The sequence below is a fragment of the Schistocerca piceifrons genome, chromosome 6 (assembly GCF_021461385.2).
Source record: "Schistocerca piceifrons isolate TAMUIC-IGC-003096 chromosome 6, iqSchPice1.1, whole genome shotgun sequence".
NCBI lineage: Eukaryota > Metazoa > Arthropoda > Insecta > Orthoptera > Acrididae > Schistocerca > Schistocerca piceifrons.
Genome location: NC_060143.1, coordinates 198,641,221 through 198,668,787, shown reverse-complemented (window position 1 = coordinate 198,668,787; position 27,567 = coordinate 198,641,221). Strand labels below are relative to the sequence as shown.

The following is a 27,567-nucleotide window of genomic DNA, read 5'->3' as shown; positions in this document are numbered from 1 at the left end:
GTCATTGAGGTACGTCGTAAACAAACGACAAGTGAATAACGCCGTGCACGATGTTGTTGTTTGGAAGTTAGAACTGATGTTTCTGTTGAGACGCCAAGTGTTTCTACGTTGTTAGAAAAACATTTTCTTAGTGATTATTTGTCAAGAATGGAAGTATATCCCATACGTCTACAGCCAGGCGCTGAAATAAAATCAAGTCTTTTGCAATTTGTTAAAGACCGGGATCTTAATGCTGCATTTGTAATTACTTGATGTGGAAGTATAACACAAGTGATACTTCGATATGCAACGTCAGTGGAAAATGGCATCGTAGTAAGTACGAGTACTAACGTTGTTTGGCATCGATCAAGATTTCAAGTGTGAATGGTTTAGTTTCGCGTATTCTTTTATCCATCCATTTGGTGATTGTACCACCTCACTACATCGTTTTAGATATTGATGTTTTTATGCATTTAATACTTACATCGGAGAGCTTGACTGATATGTTTTCTTGTGAGATTTGGCTAATTGACTTACCGATAGCTAGATTAAGTGCCAGTGTCAGTAATAAAACATATTTGCCTCACGAATGTCGAAATAACTGATCTTACATATTGCCAATTTGTCATTCATTTTAGATTTGTTCCCACAAAACGAAATGGAGACGCATGTTAGGGAAAAATGCAGACATGTTTCCCTCCTCCAATCGGTTTCAAAAACCAAATGAAACAGTAGGTTCTCAGAGACATTCTCAAATCTCAAAACATCTATGATGTATATACGGAGACAAGCAACGAATGAAGGTTTGTACCAATGCTGGGATTCAAACCGGGATATCCTGCTCACTAGGCAGATCTACATCTAGCCTATATCTGTACACTGCAAACTACGGTGAGGTGCATGGCAGAGTGTACGTCCTGTTTTACCGGTTATTAGGGTCTCTTCCTATTCAATTCACGTATGGAGCACGGGAAGAATGATTGAATGCCTCTGTGCATGCAGTAATTGGCTCTGATCACTATGGGACTTAACTTCTAAGGTCATCAGTCGTGTGCAGTAATTATTCTAATCTTATCCTCAAGATCCCTTTGTTAGCAATATGTAGGGGGTGTAGTATATTTCTCGAGTCAGTATTTAAAGCCATTTCTTGAAACTTTGTTAACAGACTTTCTCCAGATACTTTACATCTATCTTCAGGATTCCCTAGTTCAGTTCCTTCAGTATCTGTGTGACACTCTCCCAGGGATTAAACAAACGTGTGACCATTCGTGCTGCCCTTTTGTGTGTACTTCAGTGTCCCTAGTCTTACCTGGTACAGGCCCCACACACTTGGGCAATATTCTAGAACCAGTCACACGAATGATTTTTTAGCAATCTCCTTTGTAGATGAATCACACTTCCCCAGTATTCTACCAAAAAATGGAGGTCTACCGCCTGCTTTACCCACGACTGAACCTATTTGTTTGTTGCACTGCATATCCCTATTAAGTGTTACACCTAGATATTTGTTTAGGTGGCCGATTCCAACAGTGACTCTGATTTTGTAGTCAATAGGATGCTAAGTTTTTTCGTTTTGTGAAGTGCAAAATTTTACATTTCTCAACATTTAAAGCAAGTTGCCAATCACTACACCACATTGAAGTCTTATCAAGATCTGAGTGAATATATATGCAGCTTCTTTCAGATAGTACTTTATCGTAGATAACTGCATTGTCTGCAAAAAGCCTTATTTTACTATTAATATTGTCTGTGAGGTCATTAATATGCAACGTGAACAGTGATAGTCTCAACACACTTGCTTGGGGCATACCTGAAGTTACTTCTCTATCTGCCCCCCAGTGGGTCCGGGGGTTAGAATAGGCCCGAGCCATTCCTGCCTGTCGTAAGAGGCAACTAAAGGGAGTCTCGCACGTTTCGGTCTTTGTGATGGTCCCCTGTAGGGTTTGACATCCATTTTCAAGATTTTGCCGAAGAACGAGCCAATTGGGGAAGGGCGCCTTACATGGTGCATCGTGTCCATTGTGCGGTGAGACCTATTGCATCCTTTGTCGACGTGGATCTGCACTTCTGCTCATTCTCCAACTGTTGGGTGAGGTCAACTGTGCAGCATAGTTTTCTACTCTGATGATGATAATGGACTTGATTTCTTGGTTGCACCTGATATCGAGCGCGGTAGCCAGTCCATTGTGTTGGGGCCACCATGTACCCTGTTGGTTGCAGCCACCTGACCACACATGGATCTCTCTGCTGATGCCTGCGCCGTTAACTCCCCATGTATGCCATGGGGTAGATTCCCCCCCTCCCCCCCCCCCCCCCCCTCTGGGGTAATCGGGACTCGTGGCAGTGGCCAACCCGCCAGGTGGCCTTTGCTGCGGCTGGATGGCGCCCATGGGGAGGGGGTGTATGACATGCGATGAAGTGTAGTACATCATCTCTTGCTGGTGGTCAAACTCCGGCAGTCTCTAAGCGTTCACAGGCTCAATTCAATGTACAGAAGTATGACCCAGAATCGTTCCCCTCCTTGGCCACACCATATGAGGAACATCAGGCTAAGGATAGCAGCGGCTCTTATTCGCCCCGATACCTTGTATGTTAGCTAGCTGATGGGGAATCTTTCATGGTGATGAAGCATCAGTTTTTGTTGAGCATTTAGAGGACAAGTTTGGGGAGGTGGAGGGCTTGTCCAAAATAAGATCTGGGTCAGTCTTGATCAAAACAGCATCCTCTGCCCAATCACAGGCATTACTCCCTTGTGACAAGTTGGGGGATATTTCTGTAACCATCATGCCCCATAAGAGGTTAAATATGGTCCAGGGTATCGTATTTCACAGGGACCTTCTTTTGCAGTCCGACGATGAGCTGCGTGCCAACTTAGAACGGTGAGGTGTACATTTCGTTAAGCATGTCCACTGGGGTCCGAGGGATAATCAGGTTGCCACTTGTGCCTTCGTCTTAGCCTTTGACGGTTATACATTACCTGAGAAGGTCAAGGTGATGGTCTACCGCTGTGATGTAAAACCCTATATTCCTCCCCCAATGCAGTGCTTTAAATGTTGGAAGTTCGGTTATATGTCTTCCCGTTGTCATTCCAGCGTCACATGTAGAGATTGTGGACGCCCATCACATCCCAATACTCCATGTGCCCTGCCTCCATCTGTGTCAACTGTGGAGAGCACAATTCACCTTGCTCGCCAGACTGCAGGATTCTCCAGAGAGAAAGGAAAATCATGGAGTACAAGATCCTGGACAGACTGCCTACACTAAGGCTAAGAGGAAATTTAAATGCCTATGTCCTGTACCCATGACATCATCTTACGCACCCGCTACAACAGTTCTAGTCCCATCAGCTCCACCAACCCCAGTCACCTCTCAGAGCCGAAAGACTACACCTGCCCCTTGATGGTGGGGGGGCACTTCCCTCCCTGTTGCTCCTGCACCACCTATTTCAGGAGCAACACCCCCTCAACCAAGGGGACGTCCATCCCCACTTCTAAGCTGGATAAGTGTACAACGTCATGGGCTGCTCTCGCTAGGAAGGGGTCCCTTGGGTCACTCCCTTCCCAGGTTTCTGGGAAAGATGACACCCGCCAGCGGATGAATAGCCCAAAAGCAGCTGGTCGCAGGGCTTCACGCTCATCCTCACTCCCAGGGACTGAATCAGTGAAGTCCTCCTCCCAGCCAGAGAAACCCAAGGATCAGCGAGAGAAATCCACAAAGAAGGTCCCCAAGACCAAGGGAATTTCCGTGGCACCCACACCACCGCTGCCTCCAAGCTCTGCATTTGCGTTCGAGGTGGAGATTCTGGCGTCCGCTGAGGATGAAGATCTCGCCAGACCCTCACACACAATGAATATGGACTGCTCAGGCAAAAAGTCGGTAGCAGCAGATGACTCTGAGGCGTAAACTGCCTCATTGAATGCTCCATGCCATCCCAGTCTCACGATGATGTCATCCTCCAGTGGAATTTCAGTGTTTTTTTCCACTGCCTGGCAGGGCTACGGCAGCTGTTAAGCTTTGCACCTGCTTTATGCATTGTCCTCCAGGAAACCTGGTTCCCGGCAATACGGACCCCTGCAGCTATAAGGGACACTACAGGAACCGTTGCAACTGTAATCGAGTGTCAGGTGGAGTTTGCGTTTATGTCCTAAACTCAGTCTGTTGTGAATCTGTGTCCCTTCAAACCCCTCTTGAAGCTGTGGCTGTCAGAATGATGACGGCGCAGGAAATAACTGTCTGCAATGTATATCTTCCTCCAGGTTATGCAGTACCCCTGAGTGTATTAGCTGCACTGATTGATCAACTCTCTAAACCTTTCCTAGCCGGCTGTAGTGGCTGAGTGGTTCTAGGCGCTTCAGTCTGGAATTGTGCGACCACTACGGTTGCAGGTTCGAATCCTGCCTCGGGTGTGGATGTGTGTGATGTCCTTAGGTTAGTTAGTTTAATTAGTTCTAAGTTCTAGGGGACTGGTGACCTCAGCTATTAAGTCTCATAGTGCTCAGAGCCATTTTTGAACCTAAACTGTTCCTAGTTTTGGGAGATTTTAACGCCCATAACCCCATGTGGGGTGGCACCATGCTTGCTGGCTGCGACAGAGATGTCAAAACTTTACTGTCTCAGTTCGACCTCTGCCTCTTAAATACTGGGGCCATCACACATTTCAGTGTGACTTGAGGTAGTTACTCGGCCATTGATTTATGAATTTGCAGCCCAGGACTTCTCCCATCTATTCACTGGAGAGTACATGACGACTTGTGTGGTAGTGACCACTTCCCCATCTTCCTGTCACTGCCCCGGCATCAAGCCCACAGACGCCTGCCCAGATGGGCTTTAAACAAGGCAGACTTGGAAACTTTCACCTCTGCTCCACATGGGAACATCAATGTGATGGTTGAGCAGGTGACAACAACCATTTCTGTGGCAGAAAACCTGATCCTCACTCTTTAGGGTGCCCCCGGCAAAAGACAGTCCCTTGGTGGTTGCCGGAAGTCGCTGAAGCAATTAAGGAGCGTCAGTGAGCTCTATAGCGGCCCCCTTCCCTGTAGCACCTCATAGACTTTAAACGGCTCCGTGCTTGTGTTCACCAACTTATCAAACGACGGGGAGAGATATGTCTCGACCATTGGGTGCCATACATCACTTTCCCAAGTCTGGGCAAAGATCAAATGTGTTTTCGGGTACCAGACCCCAACAGGTGTTCCCAGTGTTAACATAAATGGCGTGTTATCTACCGACACAAACATGATTGCCGAGCACTTTGCTGAGCACTATGCTTGAGCCTCTGTGTTGGAGAATTACTCCCCAGCCTTTCGCACTCTCAAACAGCGGCCGGAAGGGAAAGTCCTCTCGTTTACTACACACCACAGTGAACCCTATAACGCCCCATTTACAGAGTTGATGCTCCTCAGTGCCCTTGCACATTGCCCTGACACAGCTCCTGGACCAGAACGGATCCACAGTCAGATGATTAAACAGCTCTCATCTGACTACAAGCGACATCTCCTCATCATCTTCAACCGGATTTGGTGTGATGGCAGCATTCCATCGCAATGGCGGGAGAGCACCATCATTCCGGTGCTCAAACCCAGTAACAACTCACTTGATGTGGATAGCTATTGGCCATCAGCCTCACCAACGTTCTTTGTAAGCTGCTGGAACATATGGTATGTTGGCGGTTGGGTTGGATCTTGGAGTCACATGGCCTACTGTCTCCATGTCAGGGCAGCTTCTGCTAGGGTCGCTCTGTCACTGATAATCTTGTGTTCCTAGAGTCTGCCATCCGAACAGCCTTTTCCAGTTGCCAACACCTGGTTGCCATCTTCTTTGATTTACGAAAAGCATATGACACGACCTGGCGACATCATATCCTTGCTACATTATACGAGTGGGGTCTCCGAGGCCCACTCCCGATTTTTATGCAGAATTTCTTGTCACTTCGTACTTTCTGTGTCCAAGCTGGTGCCTCTCATAGCTCCCCCCCCCCCCCCCCCCCCCCCTCCCCATTCAGGAGAAAGGGGTCTCGCAGGGCTCTGTATTGAGTGTCTCTCTATTTTTAGTGGCCATTAACGGTCTAGCAGCAGCTGTCGGGCCATCCATCTCACCTTCTCTGTATGCAGACAACTTCTGCATTTCATACTGCTCCACCAGTACTGGCGTTGCTTAGCGGCACCTACAGGGAGCCATCCACAAAGCACAGTCATGGGCTCTAGCCCACAGTTTTCAGTTTTCAGCCACAAAGTCATGTGTTATGCACTTCTCTCGGTGTCATACCATTCAGCCAGAACCAGAACTTTACCTTAATGACGACCCACTCACAGTAGTGGAGACATTTCGATTCTTAGGACTGGTTTTCGACACCCCGATTGACTTGGCTTCCTCACCTTCATCAGCTTAAGCGGAAGTGCTGGCAGCACCTCAATACCCTCCGCTGCCTGAGCATCACCAACTGGGGTGCAGATTGCGCTACACTGCTGCAGCTCTACAGAGCCCTTGTTCAATCACCCTCAGTGTTCCGTCTACTTGACCCAGTGTACCACTGTGGTGTTTGCCTAGTGGCAGAAGCTTTTAGGACGAGTCCAGTGACCAGCATCCTTGTGGAAGCCTGAGTGCCTCCATTGCAGCTTAGGCGTGCACAACTGCTGGCCAGTTACATAGCACATGTTTGTAGTTCTCCTGTGCATCTGAATCACGTCTCCTTTTCCCACCCATGGCGGTGCATCTCTCGCATCGGCAGCCCAGGTGAGGGCTTCCAATTGCAGTTCGTGTCTGATCCCTTATTTCTGAACTGGATTCCTTGCCTTTACCACCTATACTTGAGGTCCATTTACGTACACCTCCATGGTGTACACCTAGGCCGCAGCTTCGCCTGGACCTTTCACATGGCTCTAAGGACTCAGTTAAGCCCACGGCTCTCCACTGCCACTTCCTCTCGAGTCTTAACAAGTGGTTTACATCGACGGCTCGATGGCTGATGCTCATGTCGGCTTCGCATATGTCAATGGAGGACATATTGAACAGCATTCCTTGCCCGATGGATGCAATGTTTTCACTGCCGAGCTGGTGGCTATATCTCCGTTCATGCCCTGGGGAGGCGTTTCTTCTGTGTACTGACTCCTTGAGCAGCCTACAAGCTCTCAACCAGTGCTACCCTCATCATCCTTTGATAGCGACCATCCAGGACTCCATCTATGCCTTGGAACGGTCGGGTCGTTTGGTGGGGTTTGTGTGAACCCCCAGGTAACTTCGGAATCCCAGGCAACAAACTTGCCAACAGGCTGGCCAGACAGGCTATGCAGAAATTGGGTTCTCTGCAACTGACCTGCATTCAGTACTGTGCCGCAAGGTTTTGCGGCTTTGGGAGACGAATGGCATAACCTCAGCATGCACAACAAACTGTGTGCCATTAAGGAGACTATGAATGTGTGGCAGTCCTCCATGTGGGCCTCTCACAGGGACTTTGTGGTTCTCTGCCGGCTCCACGTTGGCCACGCTTGGATGACACATGGCTACCTCCTGTGCTGTGATGACCCACCTCAGTGTCGGTGCGGCGCCCCGGGTGACAGTAGCCCATATCTAATTTTAGCTGACGTCTCATCGGCTAATTTAGTTTTACGTTTTATACGCGACGGTGGGTTTTATCATTCTATATTAGTTTTAGCACATGTTCTTTGTCCATTTGTGTTCTCCATGCTAATGCTTTTAGGGTGGATGTTTTAATGTGTTGCAGAGTGGCTGGCTTTTCCTTTTTATTCTCGTGGTCGGCTAGCCATGGTCATCTGCTCTCTTGTTTTTACCCCTTCTACCTGTTTCTTGCATCTCTCTATGGTTTTCTTTTCCTGGTCTTATCCATGCTAGTGTTGGTTGTCCTCCTGTCATTATTCTGGTTCTTCCTTCCTCTTGTTATTGTGCTGTATATCTCCTTTCTTTTCGTCTTTCCATTGTGCAATTATTTACTGGGAACAAGGGACCAATGACCTCGCAGTTTGGTCCCCCCCCCCCCCCCCCCCCCTCTTTTAAACCAACTACCTTCTCAATCTGAAGATGACTCTCCATCAAAGATAACATGCTGTGTCGTTCCTACCAACAAGACAGATGCGCTAACCACTACGCACCTTCGCACAGTGGCTTTACACAACTGCATGGACTACCCAGCACACATACCTCCCTTCTCAATCCAAATTCCATTTTAAAAAAATCATTGAAAAACTTAGCAAAATCAAACTCGTACACTAACTTGACACCTTCGGTTTTCTGAATTGTAACCAGCCTGGTTTTCATACAGGTCATAGCACAGAAACAACTATACATACCTGTATGTGAGAGATTGTTAGAATTTTAGACAATAACAAATTGATGTTGATCTCCACCTCAAAGATAGCTACATCAGTACCTCCATCCATATCAGACCTACTAACCACTAGCAATATGGCCACCTCAGCAGCTGCCTCCCATTCCTTACCAAGAAGTCCCTTTTATACTGCCTAGCCACCCTTGGCCATCGCATTTGCAGTGACGAGCAGTCCCTCTTGAAATACACTAAGGGTCTCACTGAAGCCTTCACTGACCATAATTATCCTCCCAACACTGTACAGAAACAAATCATCCGTGCTTTTTCTTTCCAGTCTCCCAAAGTCCCACCGTCCGGCCACAGAGGAGCTTCACCCTTATAACTCAGTACCACCCAGGACTATACAGCTGAGTTACATTCACCTCCAGGGTTTCGACTACTTCTTGTTGTGTCCTGAAATGAGAAATGTGCTGCTCACTATCCTTCCCACTGCTTCCACACTGGTATTCTGCCGTCCACCGAACCTACGCAATATACTCGTCCATCCCTACACAACCCCTGCTCCTAACTCATTACCTCACGGCTCATACCCCTGTAATAGACCTAGATGCAAGACCTGTCCCATATATCCTCCCACCACCACCTACTCTACTGAGGTCACTAACATCACCTATCCCATCACAGGCAGGGATACCTGTGAAATCAGTCAGGTGATCTACAAGCTAAACTGCTACCACTGTGCTGCATTCTAAGTGGGTATGACAACCAACAAGCTGTCTGTTCCCATGAGTGGCCATCGACAAACTGCGGCCAAGAAACAAGTGGACCACCCTATATCTGAGCATGCTGTCAAAACATGACATCCTTCATTTCAATGCTACTTCACAGACTGTGCCATATGGCTCCTTCCCACCAAAACCAGCTTTTCTGAACTGCGCAGGTGGGAACTTTCCCTGCAATACATCCTACGTTTCTGTAACTCTCCTGGCCTCAACCTTCGTTAGTCACTGTCCTCACCCATCCAGCCCCTTCCCTGTTCCATTCCAGCATTACACGATACTCATTCCATCGTTGGATCCAGTCTTTTTACTTCTCTCCCAACCTAGATCTTCTCCCTCACTGTATTCTCCTTGACAAACTGGAGGCAGTAGGCATGAGAGGAATTGGGAAGAAATTATTTGAATCCAATCTCAAACATAGAACTCAGGTTGTCAAACTAATCTCATCTCGAAACAGGCAAAAAATAAAGTGGGTATCAGATACTAAGAAAGTGGGGGTGGGTGTCTCACAGGGTAGTGTTCTTGGCCCTCTATTGTTCCTGATCTATATAAATGACATTAAATTACACACAGTACGGTAAAGCAAATGAGAAGGATGATCTGTATTTATTATTGAGTAACCAGGATATGGAGAAAGTACAGTGTATCTAAAAATTTTGGGCATGTGCATTGATTATGACTTGGGCTGGAAAGATTTTTTAAAATCAATTCTGCATGCTTTGCTGTGAGAATAATTTCTACAGTTTGTAGCACAGTGTGTACAAAACCAGTACATTCTGCTTATTTCGATTCTGTTGTAACTTATGGAATAATGTTCTGGGGTGTAACAAAATCTTGCTTGAGAGATATTTTTGAATTCCAGAGAAAGGCCATTAGAATTATTCACACAGCTCTCCACAAATACGCTACAGCCCTTTATTCATGCAGTTAAAAATACTTACAGTACCATACTATGTAGGTACATATTCAAAAGTGTACTATATCCAAGATCATACTTGAGAAGTTTGCGTAGAAATTCAGGTTTCCATAACTACAGTCACATCTTGGTAAGAATCTGCATGTAGAAAGAGCTAGAAAAACAGAAATGTGAATTATTATGGAATAAAGCTGTGTAGTGCTCTGCCAGTTTGCATCGAGAGAATGTAAGATGAGAGAAAATTTAAGTTAGAATTAAAAAATTACCTGCTAAATAAATGTTTTGACTATATAGAGGAATATTTTGAATCCCTAAATAACTAACAAATACTTTTATTTTCTTCAATGTAATTTGAATTGTTATTTTAATTGTAAATTTTATATTGTTATTCTTTTGAACTTTAAATGATGTGATAAATGTGTCTCTCAGAGTGTACTGCATGCATGTCAAATCATTATTTACTTGTCCAGTGAGCATGTAAAAGACCAGTGCATTAACTCATTGGATCATTTTTTTTAATAAATTGTAAAATGTTAAGTTTATATTTGTTATATTATTTTGCCTTTCCTGTATCATGTAAGCGATGCAAAGGATGATGATAATCTAAAAAAATTCTAAATGAAACTTAAAAAAAAAATCTAATGGGTTCTTAGTAACGTATTAGAACTAGTTTGTTTTGTTAATCATAGTCCATTGCCACAACAAGAGACAAGAGATACTGTATTCTATGAACGTAAATTAGGATTGTTATAGACACACCCCCCTCCCCCCCTGCCAAAATCTTGGTTTTGGTGACAGACTGATCTGTGGTGGAGATCTAGATTACATTAAAAGGTTATAATTTGGTTGTGCGTAGGCTAAACAAACAAAAATTACAGATAAATAAAGTTTATATGGTATCATAATGTAACCAATTATTTATGTTTGTACCATATTTAAATGCATTTTACCATATTTAATGGAATTTTTGTAGATAAATTCAGAAAATGCTTGTTATGTACATATGTCGCAAATAAACTCAGAAAAATCAGTGGGGGTACTCGGTGTTACTTTTACTATCAGTTTAAAATACTTTTATCCTACTCCCTTCACATATGTGAGGACGGATGTCTTCTTATAGCAGCATGTGTCTTTAGTCCCGATCTTCAGTGCTCTGCTAATATTCCTGAATTGATGGAAACCTGAAGTAGCAGTAATTAGTTGGAACTCTTAACACTTCTAAAAGTCCTTAATTATCAAAACTCACCCATGTAACTAATGCTGAAAATGTAACTTCGCTAAACAAAGGCAAAATGAACTCCACAATATCAACCAACCACAGACTAGCATAATTACCAACTAACAACACAAGCCAAAAACTTAAACACCAATTTCAGTATACAAAAAACACACAGTTAGCCACATAAACACATGCACCATACATAGGGCCTACTACAATAATAATGATGATGATAATAATAATAATTTTCCCGTGGAGGCCCAGGAAAAGAATAGGCCTCCTGTAAGTTCTGCCAGTCGTAAAAGGCGACGAAAAGAACAAACCACTAATAGGGCTAACCCCCCTTTTAGTGTGATTAGTTGGTTCAGGACAGAACTAAAGAAGCCTCGGACAAGCGCCGACATGGTCGGGGACGACGCTTGAACCCTATGCCCGCCCACAATGGTAACGACACTGCTAGCCAACTGGAAAATGATTTAAATCCAAATAGAGGTGTTTTGCAGGATATGCTTCCTGCAACCACTCTAGAAGGAAAACAAAGACAGAGGATGAGATTGTAGATTGTATTTTATTGGTCCTGTTGTCTACATAGCAGCTTATGCATAAGACATTGGACAAGTCAACTTATAAATATACAGGCTGAAAGTAATTTCAAGGCATACATATTTAAGCTTACAATAATATACTTTACACACAAGTATTTATATAACACATTTCATAAATTTAAATATTCATCAATGGAATAAAAGCAGTGATGCTGTAAATATGACTTTAGAGATTTTCCAAATGTATTGACCTCAGTGATAGCTTTTATGTTTTCAGGAAGTTTGTTATAAAGCTTAACTCCCATGTGAAAAGTACCTTTGTGGCACAGTGCTGTGCTGATTTGAGTCATATGTAAGTTCCTGTTTTGTCTGGTAAAATGCTCATGTATATCACAGTTTTTTTGTAGCCTCTGGTCCTTGCCTATTGCATTTAATTTAAAGAACAAAAGGGTTTCCATAATGTATACACACGGTAATGGGGGAATACCAGATTTCTTAAACAGGGGTTTACAAGAGTCTCTAGGCTTGCACCCGAACAAGATTCTAATGGCCCTTTTTTGTAGTTTAAATGTGCTATTAGCTATTTTAGAGTTTCCCCAGAAGGTGACCCCATATCTAAGACGATGAAGTTAACCGACACCTCATGTTCTGTTATTACCAAGCAACAAACTTAGGAACCAACACAACTGGATACAGATCCCAAGTATACACAACATTTATTACCAGATACCCAGAATTAAAATTTTTAACAGAACAACGACTAGCTGATCAGATCCGTGTAATAATAAAAAATAACAGGATACCCCAGTCAGAATTAGAAAACATCAAACAACAAGTACAACAAATACTGGAACAAAACAATGTGCAATCAGAAGAAGGAGAAAATACAGTAATGGACTCAAACATCCCAGAGCAAACAAACAATGTACAACACGCATCAATTAAACAATCAGAGGAAAACGAAATCTTAAGACAGCCACCAGAACAAGCACAAATAGAACACGAAGTGACACACATGTTAGATGTAGAAGAAAAATTTCAGCTGACATATATAGAATACAAAGACACAAATACAGATATTAGACCATTCTTGCATAGACCGCCAAATAACCCACAAGTCGAAACAACAATAACAACTATCAACAACACAATCATACACAACAAAATAAATGAAAACACAACTATGGAAGAGTTACAACTACTGGTTTATATAGGAGCACTAACTACACTAAATATACACACTAGGCAGAGATCAGAACCAACCAACACACAGAAGAAACCCACAAAACCAGCATGGCACACAGGCTACAGATCAGAATAGAAAAACTGAGAAAAGACATCGGACAGCTAACACAATTTATAAGAAATGAAATGTCAGAAAAAAAACGAAAAAGGTTCGGTAAAATCTCACAACAAGAAGTGATAGAGCAATTAGATGAAAAGAAGCAGAAATTACAAGCATTGGCCAAACGACTTAGAAGATACAAAAAAAGTGAAAATAGAAGGAAACAAAACCAAACAATCAACACAAACCAAAAGAAATTTTACCAGACAATAGATAACACACACATTAAAATAGACAATCCACCAAACATAACAGACATGGAACACTTCTGGAGCAACATATGGTAAAACCTGGTACAACATAACGGGCATGCACGGTGGGTACAAGCAGAAACAGACTCATACAAGATGATACCACAAATGCCTGAAGTGATAATTTTGCAACATGAAGTCACCCACGCAATTAATTCTACTCACAATTGGAAAGCCCCTGGAAAAGATAAAATAGCAAATTTCTCGCTAAAGAAATTCACCTCAACACATTCACATCTAACTAAATTATTTAACAGTTACATTGCAGACCCATACACATTCCCTGATACGCTTACACATGGAATAACTTATCTGAAACCAACAGATCAAGCAGACACAGCAAACCCAGCTAAATATCGCCCCATAACATGCCTACCAACAATATACAAAATATTAACTTCAGTCATTACACAGAAATTAATGACACATACAACACGGAACAAAATTATAAATGAAGAACAAAAAGGCTGTTGCAAAGGAGCACGAGGATGTAAAGAGCAACTGATAATAGATGCAGAGGTGACATATCAAGCTAAAACTAAACAAAGGTCGCTACACTATGCATACATTGATTACCAAAAAGCTTTTGATAGTGTACCCCACTCATGGTTACTACAAATATTGGAAATATACAAAGTAGATCCTAAATTGATACAGTTTCTAAACATAGTAATGAAAACTTGGAAAACCACACTTAATATCCAAACAAATTCAAATAATATCACATCACAGCCAATACAGATTAAGTGTGGAATATACCAAGGAGACTCATTAAGTCCTTTCTGGTTCTGCCTTGCTCTGAACCCACTATCCAACATGCTAAATAATACAAATTATGGATACAATATTACTGGAACATACCCACACAAAATCACACATCTGCTATACACGGATGATCTAAAACTACTGGCAGCAACAAATCAACAACTCAACCAATTACTAAAGATAACAGAAGCATTCAGCAATGATATAAATATGGCTTTTGGAACAGACAAATGTAAGAAAAATAGCATAGTCAAGGGAAAATACACTAAACAAGAAGATTACATATTGGATAACCACAGCGACTGCATAGAAGCGATGGAAAAAACAGATGCCTATAAATATCTAGGATACAGACAAAAAATAGGAATAGATAATAGAAATATTAGAGAAGAACTAAAAAAAAATATAGACAAAGACTAATAAAAATACTGAAAACAGAATTGACAGCAAGAAACAAGACAAAAGCTATAAATACTTATGCTGTACCAATATTGACCTACTCATTTGGGGTAGTGAAATGGAGTAACACAGACCTAGAAGCACTCAATACACTTACACGATCACAATGCCACAGATATAGAATACATCACATACATTCAGCAACTGAAAGATTCACATTAAGCAGAAAGGAAGGAGGAAGGGGATTTATCGACATGTAAAAACCTACATTATGGACAGGTAGACAATTTATGAAAATTCTTTCTAGAACGAGCAGAAACTAGCAAAATACACAAAGCAATCACTCATATAAAAACATCGGCTACACCACTGCAAATTCATAACCACTTCTACAACCCTTTAGATCACATAACATCAACAGATACGAAGAAAGGAAATTGGAAAAAGAAAACACTACATGACAAGCACCCGTACCATCTAACACAGCCACACATCGATCAAGACGCATCCAACACATGGCTAAGAAAAGGCAATATATACAGTGAGACGGAAGGATTCATGATTGCAATACAGGATCAAACAATAAACACCAGATATTACAGCAAGCATATTATTAAAGATCCCAATACCACAACAGATAAATGCAGACTTTGCAAACAACAAATAGAAACAGTAGATCACATCACAAGCGGATGTACAATACTAGCAAATACAGAATACCCCAGAAGACATGACAATGTAGCAAAAATAATACATCAACAGCTTGCCTTACAACATCAACTTATAAAACAACACATTCTCACATACAAGTATGCACCACAAAATGTACTGGAGAACGATGAATACAAATTATACTGGAAGAGAACCATTATAACAGATAAAACACCACCACATAACAAACATGACATCATACTCACCAATAAAAAGAAGAAATTAACACAACTAATCGAAATATCCCTACCCAATACAACAAATATACAAAAGAAAACAGGAGAAAAAAATTGAAAAATACATCCAACTGGCTGAGGAAGTCAAGGACATGTGGCATCAGGATAAAGTTGACATTATACCAATTATACTATCAACTACAGGAGTCATACCACACAATATCCACCAGTACATGAATGCAATACAGCTACATCCAAACTTATATATACAACTACAGAAATCCGTAATTATTGATACATGTTCAATTACCCGAAAGTTCCTAAATGCAATATAACATATACCGTACAGTTAAAAGGAAGTCACGCTTGATCAAGGTCCGCGTCACTTTCCATTTTTGACCAGACATAACGTCTGAGAAAGGAAAGAAATAATAATAATAATAATTTATATGAAATGAAATGTCAGGAAAAAAAAAACGAAAAAGGTTAGGTAAAATCTCACAAGAAGCGATAGAGCAATTAGATGAAAAGAAGCAGAAATTACAAGCATTGGCCAAACAACTTAGAAGATACAAAAAAAGTGAAAATAGAAGGAAACAAAACCAAACATTCAACACAAACCAAAAGAAATTTTACCAGACAATAGATAACAGACACATTAAAATAGACAATCCACCAAACATAACAGACATGGAACACTTCTGGAGCAACATATGGTCAAACCCGGTACAACATAACAGGCATGCACGGTGGATACAAGCAGAAACACACACATACAAGATGATACCACAAATGCCTGAAGTGATAATTTTGCAACATGAAGTCACCCAAGCAATTAATTCTACTCACAATTGGAAAGCCCCTGGAAAAGATAAAATAGCAAATTTCTGGCTAAAGAAGTTCACCTCAACACATTCACATCTAACTAAATTATTTAACATTATAATAGAGGGAAACATTCCACGTAGGAAAAATATATCTAAAAACAAAGATGATGTGATTTACCAAATGAAAGTGCTGGCAGCTCGACAGACACACAAACAAACACAAACATACACACAAAATTCTAGCTTTCGCAACCAACGGTTGCTTCGTCAGGAAAGAGGGAAGGAGAGGGAAAGATGAAAGGATGTGGGTTTTAAGGGAGAGGGTAAGGAGTCATTCCAATCCCGGGAGCGGAAAGACATACCTTCGGGGAAAAAAGGACAGGTATACACTCGCACCCACACACACACACACACACACACACACACACACACACACACACACACACATATCCATCCGCACATACACAGACACGAGCAGACATTTGTAAATGTCTGCTCGTGTGTGTGTGTGTGTGTGTGTGTGTGTGTGTGTGTGTGTGTGTGTGTGTGTGTGTGCGTGCGTGCGTGCGTGCGTGCGTGCGTGCGCGCGCGCGCTAGTGTATACCTGCCTTTTTCCCCCCAAGGTAAGTCTTTCCGCTCCCGGGATTGGAATGACTCCTTACCCTCTCCCTTAAAACCCACATCCTTTCATCTTTCCCTCTCCTTCCCTCTTTCCTGACGAAGCAACCGTTGGTTGCGAAAGCTAGAATTTTGTGTGTTTGTTTGTGTGTCTGTCGACCTGCCAGCACTTTCATTTGGTAAGTCACATCATCTTTGTTTTTAGATATAAATTATTTAACATTTACATTGCAGACCCATACACATTCCCTGATACACTTACACATGGAATAACTTATCTGAAACCTAAAGATCAAGCAGACACAGCAAACCCAGCAAAATATCGCCCCATAACATGCCATTGAATAGGATTGGGGAGAAGAGAAGTTTGTGGCACAACTTGACCAGAAGAAGGGATCGGTTGGTAGGACATGTTCTGAGGCATCAAGGGATCACCAATTTAGTATTGGAGGGCAGCGTGGAGGGGTAAAAATCGTAGAGGGAGACCAAGAGATGAATACACTAAGCAGATTCAGAAGGATGTAGGTTGCAGTAGGTACTGGGAGATGAAAAAGATTGCACAGGATAGAGTAGCATGGAGAGCTGCATCAAACCAGTCTCAGGACTGAAGACCACAACAACAACAACAACATGCCTACCAACAATATACAAAATATTAACTTCAGTCATTACACAGAAATTAATGACACATACAACACAGAACAAAATTATAAATGAAGAACAAAAAGGCTGTTGCAAAGGAGCACGAGGATGTAAAGAGCAACTGATAATAGATGCAGAGGTGACATATCAAGCTAAAACTAAACAAAGGTCGCTCCACTACGCATACATTGATTACCAAAAAGCTTTTGATAGTGTACCCCACTCATGGTTACTACAAATATTGGAAATATACAAAGTAGATACTAAATTGATACAGTTCCTAAACACAGTAATGAAAAACTGGAAAACCACACTTAATATCCAAACAAATTCAAATAATATCACATCACAGCCAATACAGATTAAGCATGGAATATACCAAGGAGACTCATTAAGTCCTTTCTGGTTCTGTCTTGCTCTGAACCCACTATCCAACATGCTAAATAATACAAATTATGGATACAATATTACTGGAACATACCCACACAAAATCACACATTTGCTATACATGGATGATCTAAAACTACTGGCAGCAACAAATCAACAACTCAACCAATTACTAAAGATAACAGAAGTATTCAGCAATGATATAAATATGGCTTTTGGAACAGACAAATGTAAGAAAAATAGCGTAGTCAAGGGAAAACACACTAAACTAGAAGATAACATATTGGATAACCACAGCGGCTCCATAGAAGCGATGGAAATAACAGATGCCTATAAATATCTAGGATACAGACAAAAATTAGGAATAGATAATACAAATATTAAAGAAGAACTAAAAGAAAACTATAGATAAATACTGAAAACATAATTGACAGCAAGAAACAGGACAAAAGCTATACATACTTATGCTATACCCAATATTGACCTACTCATTTGGAGTAGTGAAATGGAGTAACACAGACCTAGAAGCACTCAATACACTTACACGATCACAATGCCACAAATATAGAATACATCACATACATTCAGCAACAGAAAGATTCACATTAAGCAGAAAGGACGGAGGAAGGGGATTTATCGACATAAAAAGCCTACATTATGGACAGGTAGACAATTTAAGAAAATTATTTCTAGAACGAGCAGAAACTAGCAAAATACACAAAGCAATCACTCATATAAATACATCAGCTACACCACTGCAATTTCATAACCACTTCTACAACCCTTTAGATCACATAACATCAACAGATACAAAGAAAGTAAACTGGAAAAAGAAAACACTACATGGCAAGCACCCGTATCATCTAACACAGCCACACATCGATCAAGATGCATCCAACACATGGCTAAGAAAAGGCAATATATACAGTGAGATGGAAGGAGTCATGATTGCAATACAGGATCAAACAATAAACACCAGATATTACAGCAAGCATATTATTAAAGATCCCAATACCACAACAGACAAATGCAGACTTTGCAAACAACAAATAGAAACAGTAGATCACATCACAAGCGGATGTACAATACTAGCAAATACAGAATACCCCAGAAGACATGACAATGTAGCAAAAATAATACATCAACAGCTTGCCATACAACATAAACTAATAAAACAACACGTTCCCACATACAAGTATGTACCTCAAAATGTACTGGAGAATGATGAATACAAATTATACTGGAAAAGAACCATTATAACAGATAAAACAACACCACATAACAAACCTGACATCATACTCACCAATAAAAAGAAGAAATTAACACAACTAATCGAAATATCCATACCCAATACAACAAATATACAAAAGAAAACAGGAGAAAAAATTGAAAAATACATCCAGCTGACTGAGGAAGTCAAGGACATGTGGCATCAGGATAAAGTTGACATTATACCAATTATACTATCAACTACAGGAGTCATACCACACAACATCCACCAGTACATGAATGCAATACAGCTACATGCAAACTTATATATACAACTACAGAAATCTGTAATTATTGATACATGTCCAATTAGCCGAAAGTTCCTAAATGCAATATAACATATACCGTACAGTTAAAAGGACGATGATAAAAACATACTTACCAACCAAAGTCAGTTGACACATTATAGTCGAGTCAGGGTAAGAAAATCTATGTCAGTTGCAGTGAGCTGGGCATGGCTGCTTTGTGCACCTACATCCACCAATTATGTAATACCCTTTTGTAAATGTACCTATGGCAACGTCTCACAGTTACTGGAGCTCTATAGATGTCTTACTTTTTCACGTGCAGGCATTTGCACTTGAAAGCTGGCAACAGTGCCGCCAACTGTCATGGATCATCTTACACGGAATCAACTATAGTAGTATGGCAATAGCAGACGTGTCATCAAAACAATCTTTTGAATGACCAATGGATAGAACACCCTATATTACCCTGTTGATAATGCCCATGGTTTGAAATGTAGCAACTTTGGCCAGTCTCATACTTTGTCCACTAACGTTACACTTGATATAGTCAGCAATTAAATTGAATAAACTATAGGCATTTAATCATGATCAACATGTCGTCCCCCACAGCAACATGCAGTGATTTACTCGTGAACTTCGTTGTCATATCCATAACTAACGAAAAACAAAACCTAAATCTTCAACCATAAACAACTAACTGCACCAATAATTCCAAACCTGAAAATAAATAACTCAGTAACAAACTGCCTCTTCCACTATTATTCGTACAAGCAGCACTCAAGAAGTCCAGTGAATCATTACCAGCACTCTCAAATAATTTAGAAACAAACATCTCACAGCAGAGTGTGCCACCACATACTCCAGCATGCCCTCTTCAAGCGCAGTCACTTAAAATACGCTGCAGTACAGTGAAGTCGAACAACTCATCACAGCTGTTTCACTGGTCAAAGCAGATTTGTGGTCCCACAAACTTCAGTTGACCCCTTACTTGAATTGTACTTGTCCACACTGAGCTTTATATTTTCTTTCAGCTTTAATCACAGTTATCAGATCTGAACTTAATGTTCTCAGTTATCTTTTAAATAGGTTAGTAGTAACACACTATATATTCAAACAATATAAATACTCTCCTAATTTTCTTGATGACCCTTTTGTCTTTGGTGACTGCTGTTTGTGTAACAGCTTAATGGTCTCTCATGGGGGACACACTTGAAAAGATTGGATCTGTTGTAACTAGCTGGTTTAGAAAGATATTTCTTTCTTGTGTGAGTTGTCGGACTGGTTATTAGAGGCAGTTACCAGATCAAGTTTTTAGCAATACATCGTAAGACTGTTGGTCCATTTTGCTAATAATGTATGTATAGTCTTCCCATCGATGCTTTGCTGGTAAAAGTCTCCATCTACTGCTACAATCTATGGGGAGGGGGGTTGTTATTTTCTATGCTACATAATATAGGCTGTCTTTGAGTGACCCTGTGGGACATCTTGCTGTGGCTGAATCAGTAGAAACACCTGATCATTTATCTAAGTTCACTGACTGCGGTTACTTTCTCCCACATTAGTTAACTAGATGTAATGCATCTGCAGGTTGCTATAAACACTGCTCCTCCTCCTGGAATGTATAATTATCATTTTGATATGTGTTCTCAAAAATTTCTGTACTGTCTACTTAATGTTTCAACTGATTCTCAATTCCAAGTATGTTGTGGGGGTGACTGATTTCTACAAGAGATGTGACCTCTTGGGACTTTTCCACAAAAGCTCCGTCAGATAACAATTAATAAGTTGAGATTCTTGCTCCCTGCATTTGTTGTATAATTATTGAAACTGTTGGTTTATTTGATAGCTGATGCTATTTTTTGTATTGGGGCGGGGGGGTGTTTCAAGTTGAATAAATTGCTACTCACCACAGAGGAGGAAAGAATGTTAGAAATATTCAGCTAATGGGGTAAGTCCTTCATCAGACAAAGAAAAATCACATTCACACAGGCACAACTCACACCCACATAGCCAATATCACCCTTGGGTGATGAGGTCTGGTGTTAGCAATCAGAGGCAGCATTGGCCATGTGTGTTTCATCACAGCACAGAACTGGTGAAGTTTCTTGTTTAGACCTTCCGTTCAGCTCCATACCAAAGGTCCCGATCAGTCTTCAGAACGATACTGCAAATCGACAGTTATACACAGACATTGTGAGTGAGGCTAGCTTTCTTAACCACTTGTAACACTATTACAGAACCTTCAAACAGATTGCGAGACTGCACTTTATTGACTGGCAGTGGTGCTGCTATCTGTTGGCCAGAAATTCTGTGTTCAATTTACAGGAAAGACAGTGATGTAGGACAGTTTTGCTGAGATGACGGACTTGTAGAATCCAAAAGGATTGTCTTAGTAGTAAGTCCTATTCAGAGATGGCGTAGACTGATACGTGTGTTCATATTTAGGTTTTGTAAATTGATGGTCCTCTTCTGGAATAAGAACGAATGTGATGTTCTTCATAAGACACATTGATGTACACCAGGAAACCCTCCAAATTTAATGAATGATTATCCAAATAGGAATTGAAACACTTTATCTTTGATGTACTGGGATGCAGTGAGCCTTCAACTAACCAAGTTAGAAGAGTTTAGGTTGATGGGCATGTTGTTAATATGTTCTCACCTATTTTTTTGGCAAACATTAATCAATAAAAGTTAGAAAAAAAAGCTAAAAGTTTAATGGAGCATATTTATGCTCCACAACTCATTCTTTGAGCAACAAATTGTGACAGCATAGAACAGATATTGACGGGCTGTAAGTGCAATGTAAGCTGTTTCCAAAAATATATAATTAAGTAACTGGAGTATAACAAAATTAAACAATGGAAAGCTCAGGATGGAAAGAATATATTGCTACTCACCACATAGAGGAGGTGTTGAATTGCAGACAGGCATATTGAAATGAAAAGACTGCTAAACATTTAAGCTGTCAGACAAAAAGTCCATCTTTTCTTAAAAAACCACACACACACACACACACACACACACACACACACACACACACACACACACACCACTCTGCTCTTCTGCTCTCCGCTGGCTCTCTCGCTCTCTCTCTCTCTCAGAGAGAGAGAGAGAGAGAGAGAGAGAGAGAGAGAGAGAGAGAGAGTGTGTGTGTGTGTGTGTGTGTGTGTGTGTGTGTGTGTGTGTGTGTGTGTGTGTGTGTGCACCTGCTGTTTTGGAAGAAGGACTTTTGTCTGAAAGCTTAAATGTTTAACAATCTTTTCATTGTGGCTGTCTGCAACTCAACGCAACGAGTTCTATTTTACCTTGTCTTGTAGCATGCGGTGTACGTTTCACATAAATAAAACCTTTCTAAGAATGTCTAGTTTTCTTCACACCTTTGTACAGTATGATAAATATTTTGGTTGAATTATAATGAGAAAAAAAATAAACTCACAAATTTATGAAATCAAAAATAAAAATAAAAATAAAATTACTTGCTACTTGTTTTGGTTAAATTGCAGACTCATAAAGAAGAGAGACTGGTAGAGCCAATGGAAATCCTTAGCTTGACAGGAACTGTAAGTCAGGATGGTGCTCATTTACACACGTGTTTAGGGAGACATGATGGGTCAGTGGTGGGAGGTCATGTGATTGATAGTATGGTGGTGCAGACAACAGCAGAAATAATTGTTGGGAATGCAGCTAGTTACAAGTTTACAAGAGTAATGGATTGTGCGACAGGATATGGTGAGCTGTGTGTGTCCAGTTGTCATAAAACACAAACTGAAGGATGTTTTACAACTGAGTAGCTAGCTAGTTATAATAGATATTATTTAGTCTGGCAGGAGTCCAAACAGCACTTCTATATCATCAGCTGCAAAACCTTGAAGATAACTAGGTCAGTTATTAAAATATCATGCAGAAAAATGAAATCTTCAATGTAGATGAACACCTGTAAGTATAACTTCTATTATTCAAATGGGTGCATTTAAACTGGATTGTAGTTTCCATTCAGAACTGCTGGATGACAAATGAACAGATAATCCTGTTAAACAAGGCAAAATAAAAGTATAGCGGTTTACAGGTTCATGATTTTGTGAAATTTCATCCATTCCAGTTTGTTGGGTTTACTTGCTTGCTCCATAGAATGTGCAGTAGACTTACAAATTGGACAGGATGATGCAACATTTCTTGCAACTGTTTTGTTTGTTCAGATGTGTAAATTATAAATCTAAAGGTGGTGGTTTCAATCCCACTGGTGGTGAAATTTTTTCTTCTCCTCTTTGAATTAATGACGTTAACCTCAGTCGATTTGGGTGTATGAAAAAAATGTAAAGATTTAGTTATAAATCCCCTTATAAATGGACTGGTGTAATATGTCTCAGACTGAAGTATCTCCTCCAGTAGAACCATGGTGTGGAATGAAACTGATGTTTGTGTTTTTTACATTGCTCTATTGAAATGAGTTTGGGGAACGAGGAACTGTGGAATTTTGAGCACTTAGTGATCAGGGATTCACACTCCAGTTCCAATAAGATAAAACCAGAACAGTTGTGCAAGGAAGGAATTAAATTTTATAAAGTGTGAATGAATATAATTATTAGAAAGTGACAATTAGTTTATCAAATGATAGTGGAGGAAAAATGATTTGTATCCACTACAGCATCAGCTATCCAATTAGCTCATGTGCTTTGACATCACAACATAACATAGGCTTGTAGCGTTTAGGTGCTCCGAGAATGTACTAGGCTATATAGTACTTTTCCATTGCTGAAGTATGACATAACTACTTCACAAAGAAGAAATAAAAAGATCTGCCTGCCATTATTGTAATATCAAGATTGGTCCACTACTTTATAGAGATACAAGTGGCAAACTAATGGGAATAACTTTTAAATGTTTGTCTTATTAGTGGTTGTTCATTTTTGTGGACAAGATATCAAAGCTCGGAATGTAGGCTTACACAAAAAAGAACATTTTAGACTTGTTCACTCATAAGTAAATGTGCAGTAATACAAAATAAAGTTTCATACTTTGTGTGAAACGGATACCGAGGTTTCCAACTTTCATTTTGGTGACACTTGATGGTGAAAAGGTATTCCAATCAAAAACGGTAATGACCTACAAATAAGTGTAGCCAGCCAAAATGATTTGAGTAATTTAAAATTTCAGGCTAGGTGCAAATAAAATATAATTATAAGGTATGTCAGCTCAGATCATTCACTCACCACACAGTGTCAAAAGCCCACGTTGAATATCAATAAACTGAAACTGATTATTGCTCCAAGAGACCCACAGTAGTTTACCTCTTGCTGACATATTTGTGTTTAGTGAAACAGTCATGTTTTGCTTGAATATTATGTTACATTTGTAAACTTTTTCATAAATAAAAGCACATGTAAACACTAAGAGAAATGAAATTTTGAGTGTTTGCTTTGATTCTTATAAATTACTTTCAGTCCTTTAATGACCAAATAGAATTTGAAATAAAGTAATGAGCAAGAAAACTAAGAATGATTGATTATGGTGTAATTGTAATGTTTTGTTAATGCCAGATTCATATATTCATCAGGAGGTGGAAAATTCCTCACAAATCAGGAACTCAGGAGCCTGAACAGTAGATGAAACCCACCTTGTACCCAACAGTTAACATCATATGGTTGCTCCAGTTATTATCAAATTCAAATGCAATATTGGAAACTCCAGGTAGGAATAACAACAATGTAGAAAAAGATGGATACTTACTGTACAGGTAACACACTAGGCTGCAGAAAGACACAATTAAGAGACACTTACACACAGTCTTTTGGCCACACCATTCATTCACACAGGCAAGCACTCCTGTCAACTCCAGCATTCTGCATTTACATCTATACTCTGCAAACCATCTTGAGGTGCATGACAGGGGGAATGTCACATTGTACCAATTATTAGGGTTTCTTCCTGTTCCATTCACATATGGAGCATGGGAAGAATGATTGAATGCCTCTGTGTGTGTGTGTGTGTGTGTGTGCAGTAATTATTCTAATCTTATCCTTGCAATCTCTGTGCGAGCGATACGTAGGGGGGTTGTAGTATTCTGTGTAGTAATCATTTAAAGCCATTTTTTGGGACTTTGCTAACAGACTTTCTCAGAATGGTTTACATCTATCTTCAGGAGTATCCAGTTCAGTTCCTTCATTATCTGTGCGACACTCTTCCACGGATTAAACAAACCCGTGACCATTTGTGTTGCCCTTTTCTGTTTACTTCAATATCCCTGTTAGTCTTGTCTGGTAGAGGCCCCACACACTTGAGCAATATTCTAGAACCAGTAACACGAATGATTTGTAAGCAATCTCCTTTCTCGATTAATCAGACTTCCCCAGTATTCTACCAATAAACCGAAGTCTATCATCTGCTTTACCTACGACAGATCCTATTTGTTCATTGCACTGCACCTCTCTACAAACTGTCAGATAGTTATATGAGTTGGCTGATGCCAGCAGTGACTCACTAATGATATACTCATGAGATACTACATTTTTTTCACTTTGTGAAGTGCAAAATTTTACATTTCTTAACATTTAGAGCAAGTTTCCAATCTCTGTGGCCCAAGCTCCATAGGTGGTGGGCTGGTGTGCTTGCTTTTGTGAATAAATGGTGTGTGTTTCATTTTTTCAGATGAAGGCTGTGACTGAAAGCTCATGTATAAGTGTCTTAATTGTGCCTGTGTGCAACTTAGCACGTTATCTTTACAGTAAGTAGCAATCTGTCTTTTCCTACATAGTTGTTATTCAAATACAGTAATGTAGCTTCAGTGTTACTCTTTCTGGCAATTAAATTATGTATCAGACTGGCGCAGGTAGTAAATTGCGAATATGTATAACTCATTGTGAAGGGAGGCCTTGTAAAACTGTAGTAGTAGTAGTAGTAACAAACACAGTTAAGTGAATGATACTAATGCAGACTGGAAAAAACTTAGATGGTAACTCTCTGTACTAGAAAACTGCCCTTAAGACTTATGGCACTATTTACATTGTTTTGAGCTGTTTTGTTTACAGTTAGCAAATGTGTCCAAACTTAACAAATTTGCAAACTTTTCCAGCCTTAAATAAAATGTGTGGTTCACAGTGTAAACACAGGTTATTCATATTGAATGTAATTAATACTTCTTAAAATACAGGATTTGGGAGAATAAACTGACTTAGGTAAAAAAAAAAAATATATATATATATATATATATTTGAATTGTATTACACAGTTTAATGTGTGAAACTAAAAATTGGTCAGTTTTACTTTCAATATTTCGATAATAAAAAAAAAGTTATTTTATTGCAAACTCATAGTTATCAGAGTGTGCACTATCTGAGAATATTTGGCAGTTTTTGAAGGGGGGGGAATGAAGCCTGAAATATTCTGTTGTGATTAGAAAAATTTGTGAAGACGTAGTTTTAAAAAAAAGAGTGGGTGGTTAAATTGCAATGCCTATGAACTGGTATTAGTGCAGATAAGTCATATGGATATAGTGAACAGGTTGGCTATTTTTCTGGAAAATCTGGAATTCTCAAGGCATTACATGTTCCCTGAAAAAAATAAGGGAAATTTAGTGAAATCTCAGGAAATTCTTTGTTTTTAATCTAGCATTGTAATTTAATTTTATTGAGCTCTATAAATCACAAATTTTAAAATAGTCTATATTTCAAAGTGTGTTAACAATATGAATATTACTCCACACTAATTATTGATGAATGCAGACGTGTGTAAACCCTAGTCAAAGGGTACAGCAGGATTTTTCATCTTTGAACAGCTCTGAGCACCGATTGGATTCAGTTTCCTGTTTTTACTTGTGATGACAAATAGAAACTGGTCATTCTGTCCAAAAGAAATAGCTCGACACACTTGGTTTTACATGTAACTGCCTAAATTGGTGGTTAGGAGATACCCATTCACAGTAGACAGATAGACAAGCACATAGCCAACACTAAACCTGTGGCTAAGAATTTCGGATGACACCCCGCCTTGGGGTCTGAATGTTCCCAGGAACAGCTGAAATAAGAAATGAAGTAATGGCTGTGTCATCTTAAACAAGATTCTTCATGAACATATTGTCAGCTTAGTCCAGCTTAGTGATTCGGATCAGATATCTTATGACAATAGACATATACACCATGTTTCTTTTTAGAGTTAGTGACTGTGTTCCTACATAGAAGATGGAAAGATAATTTTGGAGTGCGTGGGAA

General features: G+C 40.2%; 1 protein-coding gene across 1 annotated transcript; it reads left to right on the top strand.

Annotated features, from left to right (window-relative positions):
• Positions 1-54: 54 nt before the first annotated feature.
• On the top strand, positions 55-24,887 carry LOC124803232 (bifunctional protein GlmU-like). The gene is given in 2 exon segments (XM_047264412.1): positions 55-312; positions 22,867-24,887. Coding segments are annotated over 2 exon segments (453 nt in total). The 5' UTR covers positions 55-147; the 3' UTR covers positions 23,155-24,887.
• Positions 24,888-27,567: the final 2,680 nt, after the last annotated feature.